The sequence below is a fragment of the Meles meles genome, unplaced genomic scaffold, assembly GCF_922984935.1.
Source record: "Meles meles unplaced genomic scaffold, mMelMel3.1 paternal haplotype, whole genome shotgun sequence".
Taxonomy (NCBI): domain Eukaryota; kingdom Metazoa; phylum Chordata; class Mammalia; order Carnivora; family Mustelidae; genus Meles; species Meles meles.
Window position 1 is genome coordinate 64,968 of NW_025721274.1, and position 17,420 is coordinate 82,387.

The 17,420-nt window shown below is 41.5% G+C and overlaps 1 protein-coding gene across 2 annotated transcripts in view; it reads right to left on the reverse strand.

Moving 5' to 3' along the window:
* Positions 1–11,881, reverse strand: part of LOC123936277 (cytochrome P450 3A12-like) — a 50,991-nt gene extending 39,110 nt beyond the window's left edge. The window contains exons 1-3 of one of the 2 annotated variants that reach the window (XM_045996922.1): positions 11,702–11,880; positions 2,699–2,792; positions 1,241–1,293 (exon numbers count right to left, since the gene is read on the reverse strand). In XM_045996922.1, the coding sequence (XP_045852878.1) occupies positions 1,241–1,293; positions 2,699–2,792; positions 11,702–11,772 (218 nt within the window). In that variant the 5' untranslated portion in view covers positions 11,773–11,880. Of the gene's footprint in view, positions 1–1,240; positions 1,294–2,698; positions 2,793–11,701 lie in introns of both variants that reach the window. The other variant, XM_045996923.1, reaches the window with a different exon arrangement.
* Positions 11,882–17,420: the final 5,539 nt, after the last annotated feature.

Genomic DNA, 17,420 nt, shown 5'->3' on the forward strand with positions numbered 1-17,420 from the left:
TCTTCCTTATCCATTCATCCGTTGAAGGGCATCTTGGTTCTTTCCACAGTTTGGCGACCGTAGCCATTGCTGCAATAAACATTGGGGTACAAATGGCCCTTCTTTTCACTACATCTGTATCTTTGGGGTAAATACCCAGCAGTGCAATTGCAGGGTCATAGGGAAGGAAGCTGCATTTTTAACAAGCTCTCCCAGGTGGTTCTAATCTACAGTCAAGCATGAGAACCATGTACTAAAGACAGAGCTGGGCCCCACAATGTAAGTCTGGCTCCATCCAGAGCTGACCAGCACTGAATGTAGGAAGGGGCAGTGGAGCTGAACCAGTGGTGATCCAGAGATCTGGGTTCTTTCTATTCCATAATGTTGCTTATGGGCCATGCAACTCAGAGCCCTATGGTTTCTGAGGACTTGACCAGAGAAGATAGAGAGGTAAAGAGGTACACTACTAGCTGTGAGCATCCCAGCACCACACTGTACCTCTTCCCCTACCTCACCAAACCCCTGGCAAAACAGAGCAGAACCATCTAATAAAAGCAGCCGAGGCCATACTACAAAATCACCAAGTCCATCACCCCACCAGGAAACACTGTGGTTTAAAATTTTCCTACATCTTTTCAAGGCCATAGAATAAAGAAACATTTGTATATTGAATACTCCTATTGAAAGAAAAATCTTGGCCTGATATTTTTTTTCACCATAATTAAGTGGGATTAATTCTTGGGTTGCAATTGTGGTTTAATACCCATCACCTGGTTACCCCATCCTCCCACCCCTTTCCTTCTGTAACCCTCAGTTTGTTTCCCGGAGTCCAGAGTCTCTCGTGGTTTGTCTCCCTCTCTGTTTCTTCCCATTTAGTTTTCCCTCCCTTCTCCTGTGGTCCTCTGCTCTATTCCTTATGCTCCACATACAAGTGAAACCATATGATAATTGCCTTTCTCAGAAAACAAACTCCACCCTTATAGTGAAAGTAAGAAAAGGTGAGTAGAAATGATTTTCCATTGTGTTTACCCCAACCCTTCTTTCCAAAGGACATATTTAATCCAAAATATAAATAAAGAATACCCTCCAGGCCCAATCTGCATTTGTACCTGCGTACCTGGTAACACAGGGGGTCCTAGAAAGCAGAGGCTGAAGCTTTACTACAGTGGTCTGCATCCCAAGGGTTCTTGACTGAGACAATCCACACCATAGGGTCCTCATCATAACAAGTCCCTCTACCAGAAATGTCCAGAATACTCACCCCCACATTCTTCCATACTTTCTAAAACATTTCTCATCAAAATCGCAAAAACCCTGCAAGAAGAAACAGAATGTATTACTAATCTAAATTTACAGAGCCCTACCTCTAATTAGGACCAAAATGACTTAGATCACATGAAATGTGGCTTACTGTCTCTGACTGGCAGTTAGAAAGAAGCTCTTACTCACAGGTGACTTACCAAAAATAAAAGAAAACAGAGGAAATACTGAAACAGAATTTCAAGTCCATCTTGAATTATGTCCAAGTATTGTAGATACTGAACAACTTACCCTATCTGTGAAGACTACATAACCTCTCTCGGATGTGTTTTTATTATGCATGTGCTGTGTCTAAATCTCAGAACCCTCTGAATTATTACCTTCAGGGCCACATGGAAAAACTGAAGCCACTTGGGCACCTCCAGTACATTAATTTCTTAATAATTTTGTCAAAGTATCTCTTTTCTAGTGAGATTATAAGGGCAGTTCTTCCTTTGTATGAAGAACAAAGCACACACCAACAACTCATTTGAAGCTTAAAATCTGAAGTCAATAGTCACATACCATCTCACCTCAGTTATATTCCTTCCCTGTTCAACTCTCTCATAGGGTGCCTCCTCTGAAGGTTGAGAAGTAAAGCTGAGAGCTCCCTGTCAACCTCTCAAATCCCAAGAGATTTCACCATTAGCAAAGGGAGAATTAGAGCCATGGAAATAACTGCAGGGGATTGGCCAGTTCTTGAGAGAATTCAAGTATGTATGGACTCTGAAAAACAACCTGAGGGTTTTGAAGGGTCAGGGGTGGGAGGTTGGGGCAACCTGAGGGTTTTGAAGGGTCAGGGGTGGGAGGTTGGGGGAACAGGTGGTGGGTAATGGGGAGGGCACGTTTTGCATGGAGCACTGGGTGTTGTGCAAAAAGAATGAATACTGTTACGCTGAAAAAATAAATAAAATGAGAAAAAAAAAATTCCCCAAAAGTGAATCTTGGGCTGCCTAATAAACTGAAGTTCTAGAGCTATCCTGGGTGGGGGTGGGGGAAGACTATCCATAGCTTGTGCTATGAACAAAAAAGTCTGACTCTAGCATACACAGCTTAATGGAGAAGTAACATGGACACCTTTGTTGCTCTTCTCCAAATACCAAGTACAATTATGCCTTCCTGGGAATCTTCACCTGCCAGAAACAAAAGCCTCTTCATGATGTTCACAAGCTAAAACATCAAGTCCTTTGCTGAATTAGCCAGAGAGCTGGGCTCCCCACTGGGTCAAACCCTGAGGCTCTAACAACAGACAACAGAGGCCTGGGGTAGACTCGGCCAGTGCTGGGTGGAGCCTATTACATCATTTCTGGAAAGTCAGGAAACCTAAGAATTACCTCCTGAGGGGGAATATTTTTACTACAGAACTAAAGTGGGATTTGCAACCTTAAAAAGCGAAAGAGGGAGCTCAAGCAACACTCACATTTCGGTAGGCCACAACAGTTCCCACAAAAGGGAGAGGTTTGGGCCCAGGAATTCCCAGCTTCTTAAAAAGTCCATGTGTGGAAGTCCCATAGCTATAAAGTGAAAGAGAAGGCCAGGTCACAGGGATGGTGTAATAAGTGCTGGGGCTGGCCAGCCACTGATGCAGAACTTCCACAGAAAAGGGAGGGAAATAACATATAGGAGAGAAATAATAACAGCAGTTCCAACAGCAATAATTACATTCATTCATCATCTATTGTACCACCTCCATTGTGAGACCCACACAAAGTAAGGATGATTAGCGAAGAGTAGCTGAAAACGTCATCCTGGAGTGAATACTTGAGAATAAAATGCTTGAGAAATACTTCAGAAATACTTGAGAATACTTGAGAAACACTTGAGAACTCCTGAAAGGTTAATGCTGACTTCCTCCAGGAAATTCACTCATCCCTACTTAGTAAATGACTCTTCCATGATTTTGGAGATTCTCATTCTAGGTGGAAAGAGGAAAAATTATTTCTCTTGTCCAATGATGAGATTTTGCTTAATTGCACCTACTCAAGTAGTCTGGAGCCCACCAGCCTACTTATGAACTGAGGGTTATTGAGAGTCTACCATGAAAATGCCCACACAGTTGCTCAGAGACCTTTGTGCTTTTCCTACCTTGTTGGCTCTGTATTGGTTCTGGATCTGGCCTTCTTAAATCTATATTTGTAGAGAGGCCTTGAGCAACAACAGTCTTATTTCTGTACAATGAAAACTGTGTTCAAGGCTCTACTGGCCTTACTGAAAATTGAGATACTTTCAGCTCCACCCAAGTCTGTTGTCAGGCATTCTGGTTCTCTTGTAACCACAGAGAAGGGGGACTGACCTGTGTGTGCCCTAAATGATACCATATAAAAGAATCAGTAAGAAACAATCCATTTCCTGGCCATTCTTTCCCTCATGGAATCTGGTCCTTCAATCTGAGATACCCACCAGCTCAGCACACTGTAAGGTATACTCATTTTTTTCAAGATGGTCACTCACAAAGAGTTAATTTACCAACTTTGTGCATCAATTATCTAAAAAAAAACCCATTACGGATGGTGCTTCCAATGGCAGGGCTACCTGCCATTATCTTTCATGTGTCCCACAACTGAGGGTTCTAGATCCTTGAAATCCTTCCTCTTAGGTGTTGCTGGGAGATGGCAGAGTGGTGGAAGAAGAGAGGTGAGGGAAGAGGCTGCCAGAAACCATTTTAACCATGAGCCTGCTAAGCCTACAAGGCTAACCCCATAGAGGCAAATAAGGAAAGTATGGAACGTAGAAACGGCTCAGCAAGCCCTGCAGTGTTTTCAGCTAACTGATAGGGGGCCTTCCAAAATCCAGATACCTCCAGTTGGCAGCAGAATATGTGTTATGCTACATAAAATGAGTAATGATAAAATGTTCCAGAGGAGTCAAGATGGCGGAGAAGTAGCAGGCTGAGACTACATCTGGTAGCAGGAGATCAGCTCAATAGCTTATCTAAACATTGCAAACACCTACAAATCCAATGGGAGATCGAAGAGAAGAAGAACAGCAATTCTAGAAACAGAAAATCAACCACTTTCTGAAAGGTAGGACTAGTAGAGACGAGAATCCAAAATGACAGGAAGATAGACCCCGGGGGGAGGGGCCGGCTCCCTGCAAGCAGCGGAGCAATGGAGCACAAAATCAGGACTTTTAAAAGTCTGTCCCACTGAGGGACATTACTCCAGAGGCTAAACTGGAGTGAAGCCCACACGGGGTCAGTGTGGCCCCAGGTCCTGCAGGGTCACAGAAGGATCGGGAGTGTCGGAGTGTCGCAGAGCTCACAGGTATTCAGAGCCAAGGAGTGAGCTCTCAGCTCGGGGTTACCTTGAACTGGTCGCGGGCTGGGTGAGCTCGGAGCACGGCTGGAGGCTGGGGATACGGGAGTGATTGGGTGCTGTCCTCTGGGGGCGCACTGAGGAGTGGGGCCCCGGGCTCTCGGCTCCTCCGGGCCAGAGACTAGGAGGCCGCCATCTTCATTCCTGTCCTCCGGAACTCTACGGAAAGCGTTCAGGGAACAAAAGCTCCCAAAAGTGAACCCGAGCGGGTTACTTAGTCCGGAACCTGGAAAGGGCGGTGCAATAACGCCTCGGGCAAAGACACTTGAGAGTCACTACAACAGGCCCCTCCCCCAGAAGATCAACAAAATATCCAGCCAAGACGAAGTTCATCTACCAAGGAAAGCAGGTTCAATACCTAGGCCACCAGTGGAATTCCAGAGGAGGGGAAAGCAAAGCACGGAACTCATGGCTTTCTCTCCATGATTCTTTAGTCTTGCGGTTAATTTATTTTTTTTTCTTTTTCAATTTTTTTCCTTCTTTTTTTTCTTCTGATAAATTAAAAAAAAACTTTTACCCTTTTCTTTTTTAACGTTTTTAAACTAGATTATCTTATATATATTTTTTCTTTTGTTTTTATATTTTTTCTTTGTTTTCTTTTTAAAATTTTCTTCTTTTTTTTTCTGAACCTCTTTTTATCCCTTTCTCCTCCCCCCCCCCACGATTTGGGGTCTCTTCAGATTTGGTTAAAGCGCATTTTTGGGGGGTCTTTGCCACCCTTTTAGTATTTTATTTGCTCCTTCATATACACTTATCTGGACAAAATGACAAGGCAGAAAAATTCACCAAAAAAAAAAGAACAAGAGGCAGTACCAAAGGCTAGGGACCTAATCAATACAGACATTGGTAATATGTCAGATCTAGAGTTCAGAATGACAATTCTGAAGGTTCTAGCTGGGCTCGAGAAAGGCATGGAAGATATTAGAGAAACCCTCTCTGGAGATATAAAAGCCCTTTCTGGAGAAATAAAAGAACTAAAATCTAACCAAGTTGAAATCAAAAAAGCTATTAAGGAGGTGCAATAAAAAATGGTGGCTCTCACTGCTAGGATCAATGAGGCAGAAGAAAGAATTAGTGCTATAGAAGACCAAATGACAGAGAATAAAGACCTGAGCAAAAGAGGGACAAACAGCTACTGGACCACGAGGGGAGAATTTGAGAGATAAGTGACACCATCAGACATAACAACATTAGAATAATTGGGATTCCAGGAGAAGAAGAAAGCGAGAGGGGAGCAGAAGGTCTATTGGAGAGAATTATTGGAGAGAATTTCACTAATATGTCAAAGGGAACAAGCAACAAAATCCAGGAGGTGCAGAGAACCCCCCTCAAAATCAACAAGAATAGGTCCACACTCCGTCACCTAACAGGAAAATTTACAAGTCTTAGTGAAAAAGAGAAAATCCTGAAAGCAGCCCGGGAAAAGAAGTCTGTAACATACAATGGTAAAAATATTAGATTGGCAGCAGACTTATCCACAGAGACCTGGCAGGCCAGAAAGAGCTGGCATGATATATTCAGAGCATTAAACGAGAAAAGCATGCAGTCAAGAATACTATATCTAGCTAGACTATCATTGAAAATAGAAGGAGAGATAAAAAGCTTCCAGGACAAATAAAAACTGAAAGAATTTGCAAACACCAAATCAGCTCTACAGGAAATATTGAAAGGGGTCCTCTAAGCAAAGAGAGAGCCTAAAAGTAGTAGATCAGAAAGGTACAGAGACAATATACAGTAACAGTCACCTTCCAGGCAATACAATGGCACTAAATTCATATATCTCAATAGTTACCCTGAATGTTAATGGGCTAAATGCCCCAATCAAAAGACACAGGGTATCAGAATGGATAAAAAAACAAAACCCATCTATATGTTGCCTACAAGAAACTCATCTTAGACGCGAAGACACCTCCAGATTTAAAGTGGGGGGGGGGAACAATTTACCATGCTAATGGGCATCAGAAGAAAGCTGGGGATATAAGCAATCCTTATATCAGATCAATTAGATTATCAGCCAAAGACTATAATAAGAGATGAGGAAGGACACTATATCCTACTCAAAGGGTCTGTCCAACAAGAAGATCTAACAATTTTAAATATCTATGCCCCTAACGTGGGAGCAGCCAACTATATCAACCAATTAATAATAAAATCAAAGGAACACATCAATAATAATACAATAATAGTAGGGGACTTTAACACTCCCCTCACTGAAATGGACAGATCATCCAAGCAAAAGATCAACAAGGAAATATAGGCCTTAAATGACACACTGGACCAGATGGACATCACAGATATATTCAGAACATTTCATCCCAAAGTAACAGAATACACATTCTTCTCTAGTGCACATGGAACATTCTCCAGAATAGATCACATCCTGGGTCACAAATAAGGTCTCAATTGGTATCAAAAGATTAGGATCATTCCCAGCATATCTTCAGACCACAATGCTCTGAAGCTAGAACTCAATCACAAGAGGAAAGCTGGAAAGAACCCAAATACATGGAGACTAAACAGCATCCTTCTAAAGAATGAATGGGTCAACCAGGAAATTAAAGAAGAATTGAAAAAATTCATGGAAACAAATGATAATGAAAACACAACAATTCAAAATCTGTGAGATGAAGCAAAGGCAGTCCTGCGAGGAAAATATATAGCGGTACAAGCCTTTCTAAAGAAACAAGAAAGGTCTCAAGTACACAACCTAACCCTACACATAAAGGAGCTGGAGAAAGAACAAGAAAGAAACCCTAAACCCAGCAGGAGAAGAGAAATCATAAAGATCAGAGCAGAAATCAATGAAATAGAAACCAAAAAAGCAATGGAACAAATCAACAAAACTAGGAGCTGGTTCTTTGAAAGAATTAATAAGATTGATAAACCTCTGGCCAGACTTATCAAAAAGAAAAGAGAAAGGATCCAAATAAGTGAAATCATGAATGAAAGAGGAGAGATCACAACTAACACCAAGAAATACAGACAATTATAAGAACATATTATGAGCAACTCTATGCCAACAAATTTGACAATCTGGAAAGAAATGGATGCATTCCTAGAGACATATAAACTACCACAACTGAACCAGGAAGAAATAGAAAACCTGAACAGGCCCATAACCACTAAGGAGATTGAAACAGTCATCAAAAATCTCCAAACAAACAAAAGCCCAGGGCCAGACAGCTTCCCAGGGGAATTCTACCAAACATTTAAAGAAGAATTAATTCCTATTGTCCTGAAACTGTTCCAAAAAAATAGAAATGGAAGGAAAACTTCCAAACTCATTTTATGAGTCCGGCATCACCTTGATCCCAAAACCATACAAGGACCCCACCAAAAAAGAGAACTACAGACCAATATCCTTGATGAACGCAGATGCAAAAATTCTCACCAAAATACTAGCCAATAGGATCCAAAAGTACATTAAAAGGATTATTCAACACGACCAAGTGAGATTTATTCCAGGGCTGCAAGGTTTGGTTCAACATCCAGAAATCAATCAATGTGATAGAATACATTAATAAAAGAAAGAACAAGAACCATATGATACTCTCAATAGATGCTGAAAAAGCATTTGACAAAGTACAGCATCCCTTCCTGATCAAAACTCTTCAAAGTGTAGGGATAGAGGGCACATACCTCAAATTATCAAAGCCATCTATGAAAAATCCACTGCAAATATCATTCTCAATGGAGAAAAACTGAAAGCTTTTCCGTTAAGGTCAGGAACATGGCAGGGATGTCCATTATCACCACTGCTATTCAACATAGTACTAGAAGTCTTAGCCTCAGCAATCAGAAAACAAAAGGAACTTAAAGGCATCCAAATCAGCAAAGAAGAAGTCAAACTATCACTCTTCACAGATGATATGATACTATATGTGGAAAAACCAAAAGACTCCACTCCCAAACTGCTAGAACTTGTACAGGAATTCAGTAAAGTGTCGGGATATAAAATCAATGCACAGAAATCAGTTGCATTTCTGTACACCAACAACAAGACAGAAGAAAGAGAAATTAAGGAGTCAATCCCATTTACAATTGCACCCAAAACTATAAGATACCTAGGAATAAACCTAACCAAAGAGGCTAAGAATCTATATGCAGAAAACTATAAAGTACTCATGAAAGAAATTGAGGAAGACACAAAGAAATGGATAAATGTTCCATGCTCCCGGATTGGAAGAATAAATATTGTGAAAATGTCTATGCTACCTAAAGCAATCTACACATTTAATGCAATCCCTATCAAACTACCATCCATTTTTTTCCAAGAAATGGAACAAATAATCCTAAAATTTATATGGAACCAGAAAAGACCTCGAATAGCCAAAGGAATATTGAAAAAGAAAGAAAAAGTTGGTGGCATCACAATTCCGGACTTCAATCTCTATTCCAAAGCTGTCATCATCAAGACAGCATGGTACTGGCACAAAAACAGACACATAGATCAATGGAACAGAATAGAGAGCCCAGAAATAGACCCTCAACTCTATGGTCAACTCATCTTTGACAAAGCAGGAAAGAATGTCCAATGGAAAAGAGACAGCCTCTTCAATAAATGGTGCTGGGAAAATTGGACAGCCACAAGCAGAAAAATGAAATTGGACCCTTCCTTACACCACTCATGTAAATAGACTCCAAATGGATGAAGGATGTCAGTGTGAGAAAGGAATCCATCAAAATCCTTGAGGAGAATACAGGAAGCAACCTCTTCGACCTCAGCCGCAGCAACATCCTCCTAGGAACATCGGCAAAGGCAAGGGAAGCAAGGGCAAAAATGAACTATTGGGACTTCATCAAGATCAAAAGCTTTTGCACAGCAAAGGAAACAGTTAACAAAACCAAAAGACAACTGACAGAATGGGAGAAGATATTTGCAAACGACATATCAGATAAAGGGCTAGTATCCAAAATCTATAAGGAACTTAGTAAACTCAACACCCAAAGAACAAACAATCCAATCAAGAAATGGGCAGAGAACATGAACAGACATTTCTGCAAAGAAGACATCCAGATGGCCAACAGACACATGAAAAAGTGCTCCACGTCACTCGGCATCAGGGAAATACAAATCAAAACCACAATGAGATATCACCTCACACCAGTCAGAATGGCTAAAATTAACAAGTCAGGAAATGACAGATGCTGGCGAGGATGTGGAGAAAGGGGAACCCTCCTACACTGTTGGTGGGAATGCAAGCTGGTGCAACCACTCTGGAAAACAGCATGGAGGTTCCTCAAAATGTTGAAAATAGAACTACCCTATGACCCAGCAATTGCACTACTGGGTATTTACCCTAAAGATACAAACGTAGTGGTCCGAAGGGGCACGTGCACCCGAATGTTTATGACAGCAATGTCTACAATAGCCAAACTATGGAAAGAACCTAAATGTCCATCAACAGATGAATGGATAAAGAAGAGGTGGTATATATACACAATGGAATACTATGCAGCCATCAAAAGAAATGAAATCTTGCCATTTGCAACGACGTGGATGGAACTAGAGGGTATCATGCTTAGTGAAATAAGTCAATCGGAGAAAGACAACTATCATATGATCTCCCTGATATGAGGACGTGGAGATACAACATGAGGGGTTAGGGGGATAGGAGAAGAATAAATGAAACAAGATGGGATTGGGAGGGAGATAAACCATAAGTGACTGTTAATCTCACAAAACAAACTGAGGGTTGCTGGGGGGATGAGGGGTTGGGAGAGGGGAAGGGGGGTTATGGACATTGGGGAGGGTATGTGCTATGGAGAGTGCTGTGAAGTTGTAAACCTAGCAATTCACAGACCTGTACCCCTGGGGATAAAAATACATTATATGTTTATAAAAAATAAGAAATAAATAAAAATTTTTAAAAAATGTTCCAGAGATTGGGATTAAGGCCTTGTCTCCTCTTCTTTGGAGGCTAGCCTTTAATGCAGTACAGGTTCTGAATGTTCTGTTCAAATCCAGCAAATATTATATTTTATAGTCAAATAAACCCACAAAATTGCATGAAAGGACATGTGCTTTAGGGACCCAGCAGAGACACCTCAGGTCCACCTGGGTATTTGGATCCTTCCTCTACTACAGCTGGATGCATCAGTACCAATTGCAGAAGCCAGGGTGGCCTTGGTTAGTCCCACCTCCATTCCCTCTTTACCATCCCAACCACAACAAATCAGTTCCTGTTTCTGAACATTCAACATGCTACATGAACTCCCAAGTGAAGCCAAGCAAGTGAGTGAATGTGTCAGCAACACCGGACCCAACGAAAGATCTGGTCTAGTGTCTAAACTCACATGGATCCATAAGAAGGCAGAGGGTGGACTGGGTGAATTTTTGTGATTCTTTCTAGCTTCCCTCTTCTTGGTAGAGTCATGCTGGTGTTGGCACAAATGAAGGAGCTAAAAATACAGCCACTCACTTTTGTTGCTATTACATTATTTTCCATGCAGAGGGCACAGTCTATAGCTACTGACTCTTGGCCACACCTGTGTCTTCTAAGTCTACAGGGTTGTTTGCCTGGTGGTTATAGGATCCAGTGACAGCTCCACTACTGGACAGACAACACACAATATGGCTTACATGGTTACATGGTTACACATCTGGCTTCAAGCAGATGAGATGCTAATCCTGTGGTCCTGTGATAACCTTCTGTAGGACCAGGACCAAGGAGTATCCCCAGAGGTCTTCTCTGAGGCAGGAATATTCTCCCACTTCATCCCCAGTCCTATCTGGATGCTTCTCACATCAGTTCTGAATCACAGTCTCACTACTCACCTGTGCTGAAAGGTTAAAATAGTTGCTGGGGTACATGTATTAAAAATACACGGTAGTCCATCAGAAGATTATCCCCAAAACAAATAATGTCACTTAAACCCTCCTAACTACAGAAATTGTAGTTGAGGTCTGGTGGGGACACTCCTTTAGAAGATCTGGTAAGGCAATTATGACCCTTAAGCATGCCTAGCATTTTTGAAGTACCCAACACTATAGCAACTTCCCCATTGTTAACTCTTGATCCTCAAAACAGACGAGGAAAAGGGGGTGGTTGCTGATTAGCAAAGCAACTCAAAGGTTCTCCAGGCAATGAATCTGGACAATTACTTACAGATAGAACAGAACCAGGCTGGTAGCCAGAAGAAGCCAGGTTTCCATGGAAAAGCTTGGAATCAGGTCCATGGCCACTTTCTCTCTGTGAATCTCCTCTACTGTTGTTCAGCAGTGTGTGCTAGTCTTTGCTGGCCTGTGTGTGCAGAGCTTCCCTTCCCACCAGTGATGATTCAGTGAGGCTGAACAATATATAATGAAAAGGGGGTGGGGCTGGACTGCAGTCCCTAGCACTCTCCCCCCCCATCCCCCATCTGCCATGAGTGTTGGCAAAGCATTGTGGACACTCCCAGATTGACCTTTGAGTTCATATTCTGTCCAAAATCAGTAAACAACTCAATCAGTGTTATCGGTAATTTCAAAGGTTGCAGAAACTCAGGTAGTCACTGTCCTTAAATCTCTAACTTGCCCTTGTCACATGGCTGCCTCTACCTTTAAAAACATTAAAGTTTTAAAGTCATTCAAACAAGCTTGGTCTGAACATCTTTACCCATGAAGGTTTCTCTGCCTAGAAATGCCACCATGGCCCTTAGAAGGAACTTTTCATCCTTCAAACCCAGCTCTGACAGGATCCCCTGTGTTAGTTAGGGTCTTTCCTCACATGCCTCCTTTAACACATATAACCAACCTCCTCCTCCTCTGGGGGAGTTCTATTATTCTATTATTACTATCCTCTCCACCCTCTAGCCCCTTTGTTGGGCTCTGCACCTATTAGCCATAGATAGAGAGCTTCTCAAAGATGAGTCTGAGTATTTGTCAACATTATGTCCCTAGTCTCCTGCAAACCACTATATGCTCAGGGGGGCGTTCAGAAAGGTGGTCGGAGTTGAGCTGGTAGAGGTGAAATTGCTGGGCTTCCTGTGTGTCCTTTCTGGGTGGATTGTTGGTGACCAGGCCACATGCGTGATGGGAGAGATTTAAGAATATAGCATCTGGAAATTACTCAGGCTCATTATCATCATTCTGACACATGCTCTGTGTCTGCATGGCCTCAGAAGCTGTGGATTATGTGGCATACCTCAGGAATCACTGTGAAAATGGAGCCCTACAAATAGAGAATAAGAAAGAAGTGGCTGCAACTTGAATATCAACAATGGATAGGCATGGGAAGTGGGAAGATGATCCTCAGATAAAGTAGGAGAGAAAGTTCTAGGAATTCTGAAATATTTCTGCCCCCTTTTGGTGCCTTCACTGGGCACCATTTAATAGGGTCTTGTTATTATTCCTGCTTACAGGGGCACCTGGGTGGCTCAGTGGATTAAGCCGCTGCCTTCAGCTCGGGTCATGATCTCAGGGTCCTGGGATTGAGCTCCGCACCGGGCTCTCTGCTCCGCAGGGAGCCTGCTTCCTCCTCTCTCTCTCTGCCTGCCTCTCTGCCTACTTGTGATCTCTCTCTCTGTCAGATAAAAAAATAAAATCTTTTTAAAAAAATATTATTCCTGCTTACAGAAGTGGAGACTGAGACTCAGTGACTGCAATGGGCTTTTCAACAGCCAGTGATCACAAGAACAAATTGTAAATAAGGAAACATGAAGGGAGACTGAAAAGCCTTCTGGATTATGTAACACTGGTAATCAACATTTGCCCATCCTGATAAGGGTCATCAGAAAACTGAGACCCAAGACAACAAAAGCAAATTAGTTAACTTTCTGTTCCTACCTTCTTGGTGACCTGAACAACAGCTTCCTTATGTGTCTTCCTGAACAACGGACTATGCCTCATCTCAGCGGGGAAGACAGATACTAGTCAAGATGAAAGTAAGAGTATTGTTGGGAGGGAACTGTCTCCCTATGTTCCCTAGTACACAGAATACATGCAAACAAGGAAAGAATCAAGTCATGATAAACTGGACAACTTAATTCTCTCACCTGAACAGAAAGCCTTTCTCATTTTACTTAGAAACCAAGCCTCTGTGGAAACTAATGGACTTTCATCTTCCTCCAAAATTCATGCTTGGCTATGAGATTTCATAACTAATCCTAATATAAGCATCCACCTGCCTTTATCATCTTAGGGTTTCCTCCAGCTAGTTGGAATCTATCCCAGTCATTGCTGGAGACTATAATGCAGCCATCACTGACCCAATGCAAATGGTTTTGTCTGCAAGGGGGAAATAACAGAGGCATGAGATATGTGCCCCATCCTTCCCCAGAAGGGAACACCTGACAAGAGGAAACTTGCATCCTCAGAGTTGTATAGAAGGTGTGAAGGAAGGCACCGTGTGTCAGAAGAACACCCCACACACCCCATGGCTCTCATCTACTCTGTCCTGCACTATGCTCATCATGTACTTTCCATTCTCTGCTCTAATGCGTGAGGTAGAAATATAACTAAGACTCAGACATGATTCGGGGTGAAGATAGTGGTTGGTGTGGCAGTAGTGAGGTAAGTGACAGGTCTGTGGACATTCCTCCTATTGGAGGAGGTAGGCCCCTCTGCACTGTCATTCAGGATTGGTTGGGTTTTATACCTGCTGCATTTATTCCATGGACTAAATGCATTTAGTCCATGTTTAGTGTTCTTCTGACACACACATTTAGTCCAAGCACTAAATATTAAAAAGTCAAAATCCTTGCCTTATGAACTTGATACTCTAAAGGGATGAGAGACACTAAACAAATAACCACACAACTATCAAGCTATAAATCAAAACCTGCTATAAAGTAATGGTATTTGGCATATCTGTTGACTTTGCCCAGCCAGATACCTGACCCTCACAGGCCCTTTAGAAACGTTCATTGGATATGAACTCAGAAACAGTTCGACTGGTGGCTGAGAGAGGACAAGAGTTATAGAGCCACCCCAAATGATGCAATGCCATTTCTTTTAGCAGGAGGAGGAGACATGAGTTCAAGTTTTAAATGAAACATAAGTAAAAAGGTGAGAGTTCACTGGGTGTGGACTATTGACCCTTTTCCTTTCTATCCATTATGTGTAAATGGCTCTTTTTTCCCCCACCTGATGAGTGAGGAGCCACTGAGGACATAAATGTTTAGAAACCTCATTTCCTGGATTCTAATTGGAGCCTGCAGTATCTGTCCAGCTGTGTACACACAGGGCAGAGAGAAGGACAACACACCTCACTTTTCCCCACCTCTGTAGGATCTAAAGAAACTCTAGGATGAGAACCCATTTGTCCTCCTTTCCTAGTGGGTAGAATTTGTCTCTAAACAGATCCCTAAGTGGAGGGACTTGTGGGTCAAGAAAACTTAAACTCCAAAAGCACCAAACAGCAGGAGAAAGGACAACTCATTCTCTCTTTACCAACACAGTGTTTTAGAAAATTCAGTCGGACATCCAGGCAGGACTAGGACCAGAGAAGAGAGTGACACATTCCACTTAAGGGCAAAATTGCCAAATTATCAGTAATCATACAAGTAACACACTTGATTTGAGCATGATGTTTTAAAAATCAATAGTCTTCTAAATTTATTTATTTATTTATTTATTTTTAGTTTTTTAAAAATTTATTCATTTATTTTTTCAGCGTAACAGTACTCATTGTTTTTTTTTCTCCATTTTATTTATTTTTTCAGCGTAACAGTACTCATTGTTTTTTTTTCTCCATTTTATTTATTTTTTCAGCGTAACAGTATTCATTGTTTTTACACCACACCCAGTGCTCCATGCAATACGTGCCCTCTCTATTACCCTCCACCAACTGGTTCCCCAACCTCCCACCCCCGCCCCTTCAAAACCCTCAGGTTGTTTTTCAGAGTCCATAGTCTCTCATGGTTCATCTCCCCTTCCAATTTCCCACAACTCCCTTCTCCTCTCCATCTCCCCATGTCCTCCATGTTCTTTGTTATGCTCCACAAATAAGTGAAACCATATGATAATTGTCTCTCTCTGCTTGACTTATTTCGCTCAGCATAATCTCTTCCAGTTCCGTCCATGTTGCTACAAAAGTTGGGTATTCATCCCCTCTGAGGGAGGCATAATACTCCATCGTGTATATGGACCACATCTTCCTTATCCATTCATCCGTTGAAGGGCATCTCGGTTCTTTGCACAGTTTGGTGACTGTGGCCATTGCTGCTATAAACATTGGGGTACAGATGGCCCTTCTTTTCACTACATCTGTATCTTTGAGGTAAATACCCAGTAGTGCAATTGCAGGGTTATAGGGAAACTCTATTTTTAATTTCTTGAGGAATCTCCACACTGTTCTCTAGAGCGGCTGCACCAACTTGCATTCCCACCAACAGTGTAAGAGGGTTCCCCTTTCTCCACAACCTCTCCAACACACGTTGTTTCCTGTCTTGCTAATTTTGGCCATTCTAACTGGTGTCAGGTGGTATCTCAGTGTGGTTTGAATTTGAATCTCCCTGATGGCTAGTGATGATGAACATTTTTTCATGTGTCTTCATTGTATGTCTTCATTGCAGAAGTGTCTGTTCATATCTTCTGCCCATTTTTTGATATGATTATCTGTTTTGTGTGTGTTGAGTTTGAGGAGTTCTTTATAGATGCTGGATATCAACCTTTTGTCTGTACTGTCATTTGAAAATATCTTCTCCATTCCGTGGGTTGCCTTTTTGTTTTGTTGACTGTTTCCTTTGCTGTGCAGAAGTTTTTGACCTCAATGACGTCCCAGAAATTCATTTTTGCTTTTGTTTCTTTTGCCTTTGGAGACATATCTTGAAAGAAGTTGCTGTGGCTGATATTGAAGAGGTTACTGCTTATGTCCTCCTCTAGGATTCTGATGGATTCCTGCCTCACACTGAGGTCTTTTAACCATTTCGAGTTTATCTTTGTGTATGGTATAAGAGAATGGTCGAGTTTCATTCTTCTACACATAGCTGTCCACTTTTCCCAGCACCATTTATTGAGGAGACTGTCTTTTTTCCACTGTATTTTTTTTCCTGCTTTGTCAAAGATTATTTGACCATAGAGTTGAGGACATGATACTTTATATGGAAAACCCAAAAACTCCACCCACAAACCACTAGAACTCATTCAGCAATTCAGTAATGTGGAAGGATACAAAATCAATTTACAGAAATCAGTTGCTTTCTTATACACTAACAATGAAAATATAGAAAGGGAAATTAGAGAATTGATTCCATTTACTATAGCACAAGGAACTACAAGATACCTGGAAATAAACCTAACCAAAGAGGTAAAGGATTTGTACTTGAGGAAGTACAGAACACTCACGAAATAAATTGAAGAAGACACGAAAAGATGGAAGACCATTCCATGCTCTTGGATCAGAAAAATAAACATTGTTAAAATGTCTATACTGCCTAGAGCAATCTATACTTTCAATGCCATTCTGATCAAAATTCCACCAGCATTTTTCAAAGAGCTGGAACAAACAATCCTAAAATTTGTATGGAATCAGAAGAGACCACAAATTGCTAAGGAAATGTTGAAAAAGAAAAACAAAACTGGGGCATCATGTTGAATGATTTCAAGCTTTACTACAAGACAGCATGGTACTGGCATAAAAACAGACACATAGACCAGTGGAAGAGAATAGAGAGCCCAGATATGGACCCTCAACTCTATGGTCAGACACACTTTTTTTTTCTTTTAATTGGGAATAAGTAGTGATAATATCTTTACACTACACTTAAAGAAGTGTAAAAGTGAAGATGGACTCAGATTATTTAAAAATCTTTACTTTAAACCCTAAGGCACCTACTAAAAAAGTTAAAGTTATAAATATTAATCAATTGAGGAGCTAAAAGTGAATAATAGAAAATTCACAATTA